Raw genomic sequence first — 14,003 nt, 5'->3', positions numbered from 1 at the left:
TATTATGCAGATGGTTCCTTCATACTAGCGTGTGGAGCAGTAATGAGCAGACTAACCATGTTATGTAACAGCCCATATTACGCACATACACACACTACCCCCCCCCCCCGTCCCATTACGTAATCTCTCCCTCGCCTTGATGTGTGGATGAGCCAGCACTGTGTAAGAGAGCCAGAGATAGAGAGAAGGACAGACGGAGAGGGAGTAAAGCTGAGTGATGGAGCGAAACAGTAGGCTTATAATTAGAACGTCAGTGGAGCATGCTGATTTGTATATGAGTGACAGTGAAATGAAAGGTTGTGCACCCATAGTATCCTTTGTGTAACCCAGATCCAAAATGTGCGCATTGTGAGAGGGAGAGCATTGCCACAGTTTGTTCCATCTGGAAGAGGGAGAGCAAACAAGCGTGAGAGAGGGGAAACTCCAAGAGCAGAAATGAGAAGAGCTCTGGATCGCATGCTCTCAAGAGACCAGAGAGGGAGATAGAGAGCCTGCTGTAATCCCGTCTCTTTCCTTTCCTCTCTTCTTCCTGTCCACTCCTCTTCCTCTCCTCCTGGTGTGGCATCCCTAGATGCTGGAGAGCCAGGTGGAGGTGCGTCAGAAGGAGGTGGAGGAGCTGCAGAGCCAGGCCCAGGTCCTCAGCCAGGAGGGGAAGGATACGGACGAGGTGGACGGCCAGCGCCGCATCGTGGAGAAGAAGTTCCAGCAGCTGCTGGACCCTCTACGGAAGAGGAAGGGAAACCTCATGGCCTCCCGCGAGATCCACCAGTTCAACAGAGACATGGAGGATGAGATCGTAAGTACATTAGTCTAGCGTAGCCGTGTGTGCGTGTCTGTCTGTGGGTGGGTGTGCGCATGTGTGTTTCAGAGAAAGAGATTATGTATGCCTGCTTGTGCAAGTGTTACTTGTATTTTTATGCAAATGTCTATAAGCTACAGTATACTATGTGCTTGTGTGAAATCCGTGCCCTATGGCAGTGTGGAACAGCATCAGAAGCTGAGCAGCACCTTGTCTGAAGGGATTTAATTAATTGTTTTTTGTTGGGGGGAGGTGCACTGAGTAGCAGCAGGTGCATGCTTTCATAGCTGTGGTGGTCTCTTTGTTCATGTGATGACTGTATTGACTCCTTTCAGGCAGACAAGCAGCAGTAGGCCACGTGTTTTGAAAGGACTGGGTTGGGTCTCTGAACTGAAGTGTCTGCATCTGTGTATGCCATCAACTGGATTTAAAATGCTTGCGTCAGTCAGAACAAAAACAGCTTTGTCTAAGTAGTTCACTTACATCAAGTTGTTAGTTGTGGTTAAGTTTAGATGCTTCCATTGCTTTTGCTACATCAGTGTCAATCTTCCAAAATTATTCATATCTATCTGTGTTTTCCTCTTAGCTCTGGGTTGAAGAGCGAATGCCACTTGCAATATCAACAGACCACGGAAACAACCTGCAAACAGTCCAGTTACTCATCAAGAAAAACCAGGTAAGAAACTAACTCCATCCGTTTGAACCTTGAACAGTATTTCTATCTATAGAATATAGCTCTTAGCATTTACATTAATGTCTGGGTGACAGATCTATTTCTGACTTCATTCTGACCTGCTGCCCTTTGACCTCTTCCCCACCAGACCCTGCAGAAGGAGATCCAGGGCCACCAGCCCCGTTGTGATGACATCTTTGAGCGGAGCCTGCAGGTCCTCAAGGATGATGACGACAGCCTCAGCGGCGAGGGGATCCACCAGCGGCTGGCCGACCTGCGGCGCCTGTGGGCCCAGATTCTGGAAGAGACGGGCAAACGCCATGGACGCCTGGAGGAGGCCCACATGGCCCAACAGTACTACTTTGATGCTGCTGAAGCCGAGGCCTGGATGAGCGAGCAGGAGCTCTACATGATGTCAGAGGAGAAAGCCAAGGTGAGGGGTACAGTGGGGCAGAGAGCTAAAACATGTTATTTTTTATGAGCAATCAGAATAAATGTGAGGTAGGATGATGGTGATCAAATGTTATTGGTCACATACACATGGTTAGCAGATGTTAATGCGAGTATAGCGAAATGCTTGTGCTTCTAGTTCTGACAACTTGTTAGATATTACTGCACTATCTAACAATTCCACAACTACCTAATACACACAAATCTAAAGGGATAGAATAAGAAAATGTACATATAAATATATGGATGAGCGATGACCGAGCGGCATAGGCAAGATGCATGTGAGATGAGTAATGTAATGTAATGTAATATAGGCATTTGGTATTTTATTAGGATCCCCATTAGCTGTTTCAAAAGCAGCAGCTACTCTTCCTGGGGTCCACATAAAACATGAAACATAATACAGAACATCATTAAACAAGAACAGCTCAAGGACAGAACAACATACATTTAAAAAAGTCACACGTAGCCTACATATCAATGCATACAAACAAACTATCTAGGACAAATAGGGGAGAGGCATTGTGCCACGAGGTGTTGCTTTTTCTATTTTTTGAAACCAGGTTAGATTTTTATTTGAGCATTATGAGATGGAAGGAAGTTCCATGCAATAAGGGCTCTATATAATACTGTATGTTTTCTTGTATTTGTTCTGGATTTGGGGACTATGAAAAGACCCCTGGTGGGATAAGTGTGTGTCAGAGCTGTGTGTAAGTTGACTATGCAAACAATTTGGGATTTTCAACACATTGACTGCATCACTTCTTAATTTTATAAGAAACAGTCTCTCAACTCTTAGCCAAGAGAGACTGGCAGCATAGTATTTATATTAGCCCTCTGATTACAATGAAGAGCAAAACGTGCAGCTCTGTGCTGGGTCAGCTGCAGCTTAACTAGGTATTTTCTTGCAGCATTGGACCACACGACTGGACAATAATCAAGATTAGACTAAACTAGAGCCTACAGAACTTGCTTTTTGGAATGTGGTGTAAAATAAAGCAGAGCATCTCTTTCTTACGACTAGACCTCTCCCATCTTTACAACCATTGAATCAATATGTTTTCACCATGACAGATTACAATCTAAGGTAACACCAAGTAATGTAGTCTCCTCAACTTGTTCAACATCCACATAATTCATTACCAGATTCAGCTGAGGTCAAGCACTTAAGGAATGATTTGGACCAAATACAATGCTCTTAGTTTTAGATGATCAGGACCATCTGGCCACCCATTACAAAACAGACTGCAACTCTTTGTTAAGGGTTTCAGTGACTTCATTAGCTGTGGTTGCTGGTGCGTATATGGTTGAATCATCAGCATACATGGACACATGCTTTGTTTAATGCCAGTGGCAGGTCATTGGTCAAAATAGAATAGAGGGTCTAGAGAGCTGCCCTGTGGTACACCACACTTTACATGTTTTACATTAGACGCTTCCATGAAAGAAAACCCTTTGCGTTATATTAGATAGCTCTGGTTGATATTATTGACCATAAACGGTTGAAAACTTAAGTGCTATGGATTTTCAAAGGCTGCACTGAAATCTAACAGTACAGCTCCCACAATCTTCTTTTTATCAATTTCTTTCAACCAATCAACAGTCATTTGTCAGTGCAGTGCATGTTGAGTGCCCATCTCTATAAGCATGCTGAAAGTCTGTTGTTAATTAGAGAAAATTACAGAGAAATAGAATTGTATTTGGTCAAACTCAATATTTTTCCAACAGTTTGCTGTCAGCAAGCTTATAGGTCTGCTGTTAGAACCAGTAAAGGCCGCTTTACCACAATTGAGTAGCGGAATTACTTTGGCTTCCCTCCAGGCCTGTGGACAAACTTTCCTCTCTTTTTTCCCTTTTTTTCCATCATTCTTTATATCTTTGATTCATAATACAGTTTCTTCTTCTTTTTTGTTCAGATTAGTCCCTTCATTTCTCAATTTGCAGTAAGTAAGCCAGTCAGATGTACAGCCAGACTTATTAGCCACTCCTTTTGCCCCATCTCTTTCAACCATACTGTTTTTAGTTTCCTGATCAATCTATGGTGCCTTAACAGTTCTAACAGTCATTTTTTTTAATAGGTGCATGTTTATCAATAATTTGAAGAAGCCATTTCATAAATTCATGAACTGCAGCATCTGGATGCTCCTCATTTATCACATCAGACCAATAAATATTTTTAACATCCGCAAAATCTTTTGTATGATCTCTTATATACTATTTTAGGCCCAGCTGTTGGAACTTTGGCTTTCCTGGATATAGCCACCATATTGTGATCACTGCATCCAATGGGTACGGATATAGCTTTAGAACAAAGTTCTACAGCATTAGTTAAAATGTGATCAATACATGTGGATCTTGTTCCTGTAGTGTTTGTAAACACCCTGGTAGGTTGATTAATAACCTGAACCAGATTATAGGCACTTTAATAATGTTTACATATTATTAAAGGGCCATTGTTTAAAGTGACTAGTGATCAATTTATTAAAGTGGCATATTATTCGATTCTGTATGTAGGCTGCAGCCTCTCTGTGTTAGTTGTGGCTGTTTAGCAGTCTGATGGCCTTGAGATAGAAGCTGTTTTCAGTTTCTCGGTCCCAGCTTTGCTGCACCTGTACTGACCTCGCCTTCTGGATGGTAGCGGGGTGAACAGGCAGTGGCTCGGGTGGTTGTTGTCTTTTTGGCGGTTGTTGGTTGTTGATCTTTTTGGCCTTCCTGTGACATCGGGTGCTGTAGGTGTCCTGGAGAACAGGGAGTTTTCCCCCGGTGATGTGTTGTGCAGACCGCACACCCTCTGGAGAGCCTTGCAGTTGTGGCCGATGCTGTTGCCATACCAGGCGGTGATACAGTCCAACAGGATGCTCTCAATTGTGCATCTGTAAAAGTTTGTTAGGGATTTAGGTGACAGGCCAAATGTATTCAGCCCGCTGATTGGGCTTGATAGGATGTAGGTTGATGGTGATTGGGCCTGATGTGATGTAGATGATGGTGATTGTACCTAATGGAGGATGTAAGAGGATGGTGATTGGGCCTGACTGGGGGGGTAGGAGGATGGTGATTGGGCCTGACGGGGGAGGATGGGGATTGGGCCCTGACGGGGGAGGCAGGAGGATGGGGATTGGGCCCTGACAGTGGTTGATGGGGATTGGGCCCTGACGGTGGTTGATGGGGATTGGGCCCTGACGGTGGTTGATGGGGATTGGGCCCTGGCGGTGGTTGATGGGGATTGGGCCCTGACGGGGGAGGCAGCTGTCTTTGGTAGAGATACAATGTGTGTTGGTTAAAACTGGTGGGTTGCACTTCAGTAGTTTGTTGGGCTGGATCATTAGGAGGGGCAGAGTTTAATAGGAACTGGGGTGTGGTTACAAGGCAAGCTGCTGGATAGGAAATAACTGGTTGGTACTGTACGAGGGGTATTTCTGCACTTGGTAGGACTGGGAATGTTGCCTGGTAAGTTGTTGGTCTGTCAGGCAGAGGTGGATCCTTATCACAGTGACAAATGAGGAAGTCGGTGAAGGGTAAAAGATGTGTGCAGCGACTTGGGCAAACATGGCCTTACGACATAGTTGTGTGGCATGCTGGGATATTGGGTGTGGAAGGTGAGTAGGCAGAGAGTAGTCCTCCCGTTCATGTTTTCATGTCCTTTAGTAGGCTGGATGCTCCTTGGCCCTTAATATTCTCCTACCACAGGACTGGATCTCTGTGAGACTAGTCTCTAGTCGATAATGTGCCCTGTACACTGATTTTGTATTTTTTTTTATTTATTTAACCTTTATTTATCCAGGTTAGTCACATTGACATAAATTACATTTTTCAAGAGAGGCCTGGTCCAACCAAGACAGCAGCAGGGGGGTAACAATGTTTGCGACAAATATCAGACATACCGTAACAACTTACAGACATAGACACACCATTCAAAAAATAATAATTTTCACGTAGACAAACATGCATTTAAATTAAAGGAACATACAAGTGTCATAGATACAAGTACAGGCTGTATAAAAAAAATAGATCATATGTACCACTGCATCAAGTCCTAATGTCAATCACATTCCTCAGTAGCATGTGAGTCAACCAAACCTTTAAACTCCTCCAGCTGGTCTGGAGAGAATTCCAAGAACACGGAGCTGAGTAGCTAAAATGTTTTGCCATGATCCATTCTGATTTTAGGAACTGGTAGGAGTAAGACCGTGACTCATATTTATTTTCTGACCTTATCAAGGAAGAACAGAGAACTTGGCAGGTTTCCCAAAATGGCCTTATAGATGGTATAGATAGATACATCTTATAGATGGTATACCAACCCGTGCCCGTCTGTGCCGTCACCGTCTGTACCTTGACGCTCTCTCTGTCTCTGTGTGTGTGTGTGTGTGTGTGTGTAGGATGAGCAGAGCTCTGTGGCCATGTTGAAGAAGCACCAGATACTGGAGCAGGCTGTGGAAGACTACGCTGAAACTGTCCACCAGCTGTCCCAGACAAGTAGAGGCCTGACGGCCGCCGGACACCCTGAAAGGTGAGTGGTCTCAGGGGCTCATCCTCAGGTTTAAAGACCACCTCCAGTGAAATTTGGAAGTTTAAACCATGATCATATCCACCCATTTCAGTCTAAAGAATGTTAAGGGTTTAAACCCAGCCCAGAGTGGTCAGAGACCAGACACTTAACCTCTTGCGACGAGCAATCCCGGATCCGGGAGCGTAATCATAGCCTCAAACGAATTAGCATAACGCGGCGGACGTAAATACCCCTAGTAACTTTTCCTATTCATGAAAATCGCAAATATAATGAAATAAATATATTCAAACACAAGCTTAGCCTTTTGTCAACAACACTGTCATCTCAGATTTTCAAAATATGCGTTTACAGCCAACACTAGACAAGCATTTGTGTAAGTTTATCATGGCATAATGCTATGCTAGCTCTGCTGGCAGCAGGCAACATTTTCACGAAAATAAGAAAAGCAACCAAACTAAATCATTTACCTTTGAAGAACTTCGGATGCTTTCACTCAGGAGACTCCCAGTTAGATAGCAAATGTTCCTTTTTTCGAAAAATATTATTTTTGTAGGCGAAATAGCTCCCGTTTGTTCATCATGCTTGGCCGAGAAATCGACCGGAAAATGCTACCATTACAACGCTGAACTTTTTTCAAAATTAACTCCATAATATCGACACACGGCAAACGTTGTTTAGGATCCATCCTCAAGGTGTTTTTAACATATATATCCGTCGAGGCAATTGGTTTCTCATAAGAAGCGATTGGAAAAATGGCCACCTCAGTATTTTACACAAGATTTTCTGCGGTAGACACCATGTGACCACTTGCTAAATATGCTCCCTTACGGCTATTCTTCAATGGAAAAAGACATCACAATGTTGTAGACGCCTTGGGGAATACGTGGAAAACGTAAGCTCATTCACAGCCATATAAGGAGTCATTGGCATGAGGCGGTTTCAAAAAATGCTCCACTTCCTGGTTGTATTTTTATCTGGGTTTCGCCTGTAACATCAGTTCTGTGGCACTCACAGACAATATCTTTGCAGTTTTGGAAACATCAGTGTCTTCTTTCCAAAGCTGTCAATTATATGCATAGTCGAGCATCTTTTCGTGACAAAATATCTTGTTTTAAAACGGGAACGTTTTTTCATCCAAAAATGTAAATAGTGCCCCCTAAATCCAAGAGGATTGTAACTGTAAGGTTTGTCTCCATTCCTGCTGAGTTAAAGTAGGATTTAACCACCCAGAGGTTAAGACTTGACAGTTTAGCATCACAGAAGAGAGGGTAGGATCATGTATATCCTATATCTTAACCCCCTACCTACCCTGCCTCCTTCCTCCGCCTGCTGTGTAGTGAGCGGATCGGCATGCGTCAGTCCCAGGTGGATAAGCTGTATGCAGGGCTCAAGGACCTGTCGGAGGAGAGGAGGGGGAAGCTGGACGAGAGGTTCCGTCTGTTCCAGCTCAACAGGGAGGTGGATGACCTGGAGCAGTGGATCGCTGAAAGGGAAGTAGTGGCTGGGTCACATGAGCTGGGACAGGACTACGAACATGTCACGGTATGTAGTGCAGCCATGCCACTTATGTTACCCTGTTGCCAGAGTATCTAGCGGAATATGTGCGTCCTCACTTTGCTGTGATAATATCCCTCTGCAGATGCTTCAGGAGCGTTTCCGTGAGTTTGCTCGTGACACGGGCAACATCGGTCAGGAGCGTGTGGATACCGTCAACCAGTTGGCGGATGAACTCATCAACTCAGGCCACACCGACGCGGCAACAATCGCGGAGTGGAAGGACGGGCTGAATGAAGCGTGGGCCGACCTGCTGGAGCTAATCGACACACGCACGCAGATCCTGGCGGCTTCCTTTGAGCTGCATAAGTTCTACCATGACGCCAAGGAGATCCTCAACCGCATCCTGGACAAACACAAGAAGCTGCCTGAGGAGCTGGGCCGAGACCAGAACACAGTGGAGACCCTGCAGAGGATGCACACCACGTTTGAACACGACATCCAGGCACTGGGGACACAGGTATGACAATAACGCCAGTAGCCAGAAAGACCAAAACACCTACTACGGCAGTTAACCAGCAGCATACCACCCTGCATCCCACTGCTGGCTTGCCTCTGAAGGTAAGCAGGGTCGGTCCTAGTCGGTCCCTGGATGGGAGACCAAATGCTGCTGGAAGTGGTTTGGGAGGGCCAGGAGGAGGTACTTCCCGTTCCCAATGCCTCATCGCAGTGATTGGGGACATTACCCTATGTAGGGTGCTGTCTTTTGGATGGGATGTTAAACGGCTATCCTGACTCTCTGGTCACTAAATATCCCATTTGTACTTTTCGTAAGAGTAGTGGTGTCCTGGATAAATTTCCAATCTGTCCCTCAAACTATCATGGCCACAATCATCCCCAGCTTCCAATTGACTCATTCATACCCCCTCATCTCCCATGTAACTATTCCCCAGGTTGTTGCTGACCCTTAACCTTGTTCTGAACACCTCTGAAAAAAGGTCATGTGGTTTGGTAAGAAGAATGTCCCTCTTCCCACAGGTGTTATTACTACCGCTGAGGGTTTAGAGCTTGAGGTAGTAACCTCATACAAGTACTTGGGAGTATGGCTAGACGGTGCACTGTCCTTCTCTCAGCACATATCAAAGCTGCAGGCTAAAGTTAAATCTAGACTTGGTTTCCTCTATCATCATCACTCCTCTTTCACCCCAGCTGCCAAACTAACCCTAATTCAGATGACCATCCTACCCATGCTAGATTATGGAGATGTAATTTCTAGATCGATAGGTAAGGGTGCTCTCGAGCGGCTAGATGTTCTTTACCATTCGACCATCAGATTTCCAATGCTCCTTATAGGACACATCACTGCGATCTATACTCCTCTGTAAACTGGTAATCTCTGTCTACCTGTCGCAAGACCCACTGGTTGATGCTTATTTATAAACCCCCCCCCTCCCCCCGCCCCCCCTATCTGAGATATCGACTGCAGTCCTCATCCTCCACATACAACACCCGTTCTGCCAGTCACATTCTGTTGAAGGTCCCCAAAGTACACATCCCTGGGTCGCTCGTCTGTTTAGTTCGCTGTAGCTAGCGACTGGAACGACCTGCAACAAACACTCAAACTGGACAGTTTTATCTCCATCTCTTCATTGAAAGATTCCATCATTGACACTCTTACTGACAGTTGTGGCTGCTTTGTGTGATGTATTGTTGTCTCTACCTTTCCCTTTGTGCTGTTGTCTGTGCCCAATAATATTTGTACCATGTTTTGTGCTGCTACCATGTTGTCATGTGTTGCTGCCGTGTTATGTTGTCTTTAGGTGTCTCTTTATTTTGGTGTGTGTTGTCCTATATTTACAAAGTATTTATTTTTAAATGTTTAATCCCAGGCCCCCGTCCCCGCAGGAGGCCTTTTGCCTTTTGGTTGGCCGTCATTGTAAATAAGAATTTGTTCTTAACTGACTTGCCTAGTTAAATAAATAAAACCTGTGAAAAAAATGAGATTGTGTTCTCGATCAAGGGGGTAAAGCAGTTCTATTACAGCCTAAACAAATTATGCAGCTATAAGGTGAATCTCTCACAGATTTGTAATGTAAATCATAGATAAGACTGGTTTCTTTCCCTCCCCAGGTGAGGACGTTGCAGGAGGATGCTGTGCGTCTGCAGTCTGCCTACGCCGGAGACAAGGCTGATGACATCCAAAAGAGAGAGGGTGAGGTGCTGGAGGCCTGGAGGACCCTGCTGGAGGCCTGCGACGGCCGCAGGGTCAGACTGCTCGACACCGGCGACAAGTTCCGCTTCTTCAGCATGGTGCGAGACCTCATGCTCTGGATGGAGGACGTCATCCGCCTCATCGAGGCTCAGGAGAAGCCCAGGTACTGTGAACCTGACGGGAAACAGTTGGGCCTCATATACGGATAATTTTTTTAAATGGCTTGACATTATTTCAGTGCATGTTATTTTCTCTTACTGACTCTTCAAGAAAAAACAGAAAAGGTGAGAATAATCTCTATAGTTTTCTGTAAGCAGCTTGTGGTCGACAGCTCGAGTCCAGATTTTATGTATCTAATCCTCAATGGTCTGTCCTGATTGTTGTGATTTACAAAGTTATCCTCACTAGCTCACCCTATAAAACTCTCTGTATTAAAAGGTTGTAGTCCATGCCCCTGTGTAAATCGCTAGAAATATGTCAATTTAAGCTAGGGAGATCATTGGATGCGTCTCAATCCACATCATCCGCCTACTTTATGTTGCACTTCCTCATCTGCGATGAAAGGTGACAGAGCTAGTGCGGTGTTTCTCAGACCATGAGGCATCCCGAAAATCGTCTGAATGATTTGGCCTACAAACTATTATGAAAAAGATGGAATGATGAGACTCTTACAAACACGGTGGTGTTCTTAGTTTTGCTCTACGACTGCCACAAGCTTCTTGGGACTCGTCTGAAGTCTGTACAGCCGATCTTCCAACTTCTGTCTGTACATACTAATATGACCCCTTCTGGGAACGCCCACAGGGCTCACAAGACTCGTCTGAATGTACCCGTTGAAAACATTTATGGAAGTACTGTATATGGAGACTGTTAAGTGCCAAAAATAAGAGGTTAAATGCATGTACAACAAAAACACTTATGTCTCTTAGATATAGGACAGACACTTCAAAACAAAATTCCTTTTTGACAACTAGCTGTTGTTTTGTGTAGTGAATCAGTAATTCATTGTGTTTTTGGGCTAATAACATTTTTTGGGGCCTTATTGCTTTCATCAAATATACACTATATATAAAAAGTATGTGGACACCCCTTCAAATTAGTGGATTCAGCTGTTACAGCCTCACCCGTTGCTGACAGGTGTGTAAAATTGAGCACACAGCCATGCCGAAGTGGTAGGCCACACAAGCTCACAGAATGGGACCGCCGAGTGCTGAAGCATTTTGCACATAAAAATCATCTGTCCTCGGTTGCAACATTCACTACCGAGTTCCAAACTTCCTCTGGAAGTAACGTCAGCACAATAACTATTCGTTGGCAGCTTCATGAAAGTGGTTTCCATGGCCGAGCAGCCACACACATTGGGGAATGCCCTTTCCTGTTTCAGCATGACAATGCCCCCATGCACAAAGCAAGGTCCATAAAGAAAGGGTTTGTAGAGATCAGTGTGAAATAACTTGACTGGCCTGCACAGAGCCCTGACCTCAACCCCTTGAACACCTTTGGGATGAATTGGAACGCCTACTGCGTGCTAGGCCTAATTGCCCAACGTTAGTGCCGACCTAACTAATGCTCTTGTGGCTTAAGTCCGCGCAGCAATGTTCCTACATCTAGTGGAATGTCTTCCCAGAAGAGTGGAGGCTGTTATAGAGGCATAGGGGGGACCAACTCCATATTGATGCCCATAATGTTCGATGAGCAGGTGTCCACGTACTTTTGGTCATGTAGTGTATGTGTGTATATATAGATATACATTGAATTCGAAAAGTATTCAGACCTTCACTTTTCCACATGTAGTTTTTTTTCCCTCGCACAATACCCTATAATGACAAATTAAAAGCAGGTTTTTAGAAATGTTAGCAAATTTATTACAAATAAGAAGCATAAATACCTTATTTACATAAGTATTCAGACCTTTTGCTATGAGGGTTGTGTGCTTAGGGTTTGTTGTCCTGTTGGAAGGTGAACCTTCACCCCAGTCTGAGGTCATGAGCGCCCAGTTTTCATCAAGGCTCACTGTACTCTGCTCCTTTTTTTATTTTTAAAATTTTACCCCGTTTTCTCCCCAATTTCGTGGTATCCAATTGTTTAGTAGCTACTATCTTGTCTCATCGCTACAACTCTCATCGCTACAACCATACGGGCTCGGGAGAGACGAAGGTTGAAAGTCATGCGTCCTCCGATACATAACCCAACCAAGCCGCACTGCTTAACACAGCACGCATCCAACCCGGAAGCCAGCCGCACCAATGTGCACCAACATTCAGGTCAAAGTGTTTAATCTTGGTGTCAACAGACCAGAAAGGCCTGATTGGTGGAGTGCTGCAAAGATGGTTGTCCTTCTGGAAGCTTCTCCCATCTCTACAGAGGAACTCTGTCGGAGTGACCATTGGGTTCTTGGTCACCTCCCTGGCTATGGCCCTTCTCCCCCGATTCCTCAGTTTGGCTGGGTGGCCAGCTCTAGGAAGAGTCTTGGTTGTTCCCAACTTCTTCCATTTAAGAATGATGGAGGCCACTGTTCTTGGGGACCTTCAATGCTGCAGAAATGTTTTGGTACCCTTCCCCAGATCTGTGCCTCAACACAATCCTGTCTCGGACCTCTACGGACAATTCCTTTGACCTCATGGCTTGGTTTTTGCTCTGACATGCACTGTCAACTGTGGGACCTTATATAGACAGCTGTGCCTTTCCAAATCATGTCCAATCAACTGAATTTACCACAGGTTGACTCAAATCCAGTTGTAGAATAATCTCAAGGATGGTCAATGGAAACAGGATGCTCCGGAGCTCAATTTCGAGTGTCATAGCAAAGGGTCTGAACTTATGTAATTAGGTATTTCAGTGTCTTTAAGATATATGCGTTGTCATTATGGGGTGTTGTGTGTAGATTGAGGAAAACATTCAATCCATTTTAGAAAAAGGCTGTAACAATGTGGGGGAAGGGGTCTGAATACTTTCTGAATGCAGTGTGTATGTATGTGTCTATTTACTTTGGTACTTTAAGAGGTCTTCAAAAAATAGCAAATGATCCTTGGTATGACCTTTAAACAATTCCACATAGCGTAGTAGGATCCCCCCCCATCTTAGACTGGACTTAGACTCTTATGGCTTAATGCTGTAGCAAGGTTTTCTGCAGCTCAGGTTTTCAGCAGATGGCTCAGCTGAATGTATTCCCACTGACAGTTGGTCCTTTTTATAGCTACTTAAAATGCACCTGCAGAAAATGGTGTATACACCATGCCTCAATGTCCTCCTCTCAGGGAGACAGCAGCACATCAAGCCCTTATCTGGCAATTGGTTTCAGTGCCTCTCAGCTGAATCTCAGCCAGCAGCTTACCATGGAGACAGAATGAGAGGGAGACACCAGGAGACAGACAGGAAAAGACGAGAGGGAGAAAGAGACCGACAGACGTTGTGGGCTAATGAGGATGTCAGGTAAAGGGCAAGAGGGAAACAGGAGGAAAAGGAGAGAGAATGATGGATTGGCTACTGAGGTGAATGGTGAAAAAAGCAGGAAGGAGAGAGAAATGGAAACATTTGGTTTGTCAGTAATTGCATTGCTCTGTTTCCACTGTCTGAAGGAGTAACACCCTGCCTCGTGGTTAGTCTGACATTGGCATGGTCCCAGGGATCAGGGTAATCGGACAGGTCTCTGGGGGGGGGACATTATGTGAGCGGCTGTAGTCCACTGAAATACACTGGGTGTCAGGTCATCCTGTCTTGACTGTATGTACCAGTGGTTTTAGAAAATGTACACTAGCAAGTTAACTAGCAATGTAAGTAGCATTTCATTGGTCATTTAAACCCCCTGGTAACCTAAGCAAAGGACATTGGGACCTTGATATGTTCAGTGTGTGTGTGTCACTCC

At 44.8% G+C, this 14,003-nt stretch overlaps 1 protein-coding gene across 2 annotated transcripts in view; it reads left to right on the top strand.

Moving 5' to 3' along the window:
- The window catches only part of LOC110530138 (spectrin beta chain, non-erythrocytic 1), a 133,732-nt gene that overhangs the window by 102,851 nt on the left and 16,878 nt on the right, over window positions 1–14,003 (top strand). For both annotated transcript variants that reach the window (XM_021612995.3, XM_021612985.3), the window contains 7 exons: window positions 572–796; window positions 1,386–1,475; window positions 1,621–1,905; window positions 6,302–6,432; window positions 7,770–7,974; window positions 8,072–8,446; window positions 10,057–10,301. In XM_021612995.3, the coding sequence (XP_021468670.2) occupies window positions 572–796; window positions 1,386–1,475; window positions 1,621–1,905; window positions 6,302–6,432; window positions 7,770–7,974; window positions 8,072–8,446; window positions 10,057–10,301 (1,556 nt within the window). The remainder of the gene's footprint in view (window positions 1–571; window positions 797–1,385; window positions 1,476–1,620; window positions 1,906–6,301; window positions 6,433–7,769; window positions 7,975–8,071; window positions 8,447–10,056; window positions 10,302–14,003) is intronic.

This window comes from Oncorhynchus mykiss, chromosome 1 (assembly GCF_057628025.1).
Source record: "Oncorhynchus mykiss isolate SJ-2025 chromosome 1, ASM5762802v1, whole genome shotgun sequence".
NCBI lineage: Eukaryota > Metazoa > Chordata > Actinopteri > Salmoniformes > Salmonidae > Oncorhynchus > Oncorhynchus mykiss.
Note: the sequence above shows the minus strand (reverse complement) of the source record. Positions and strands in the feature narration are given on the sequence as shown.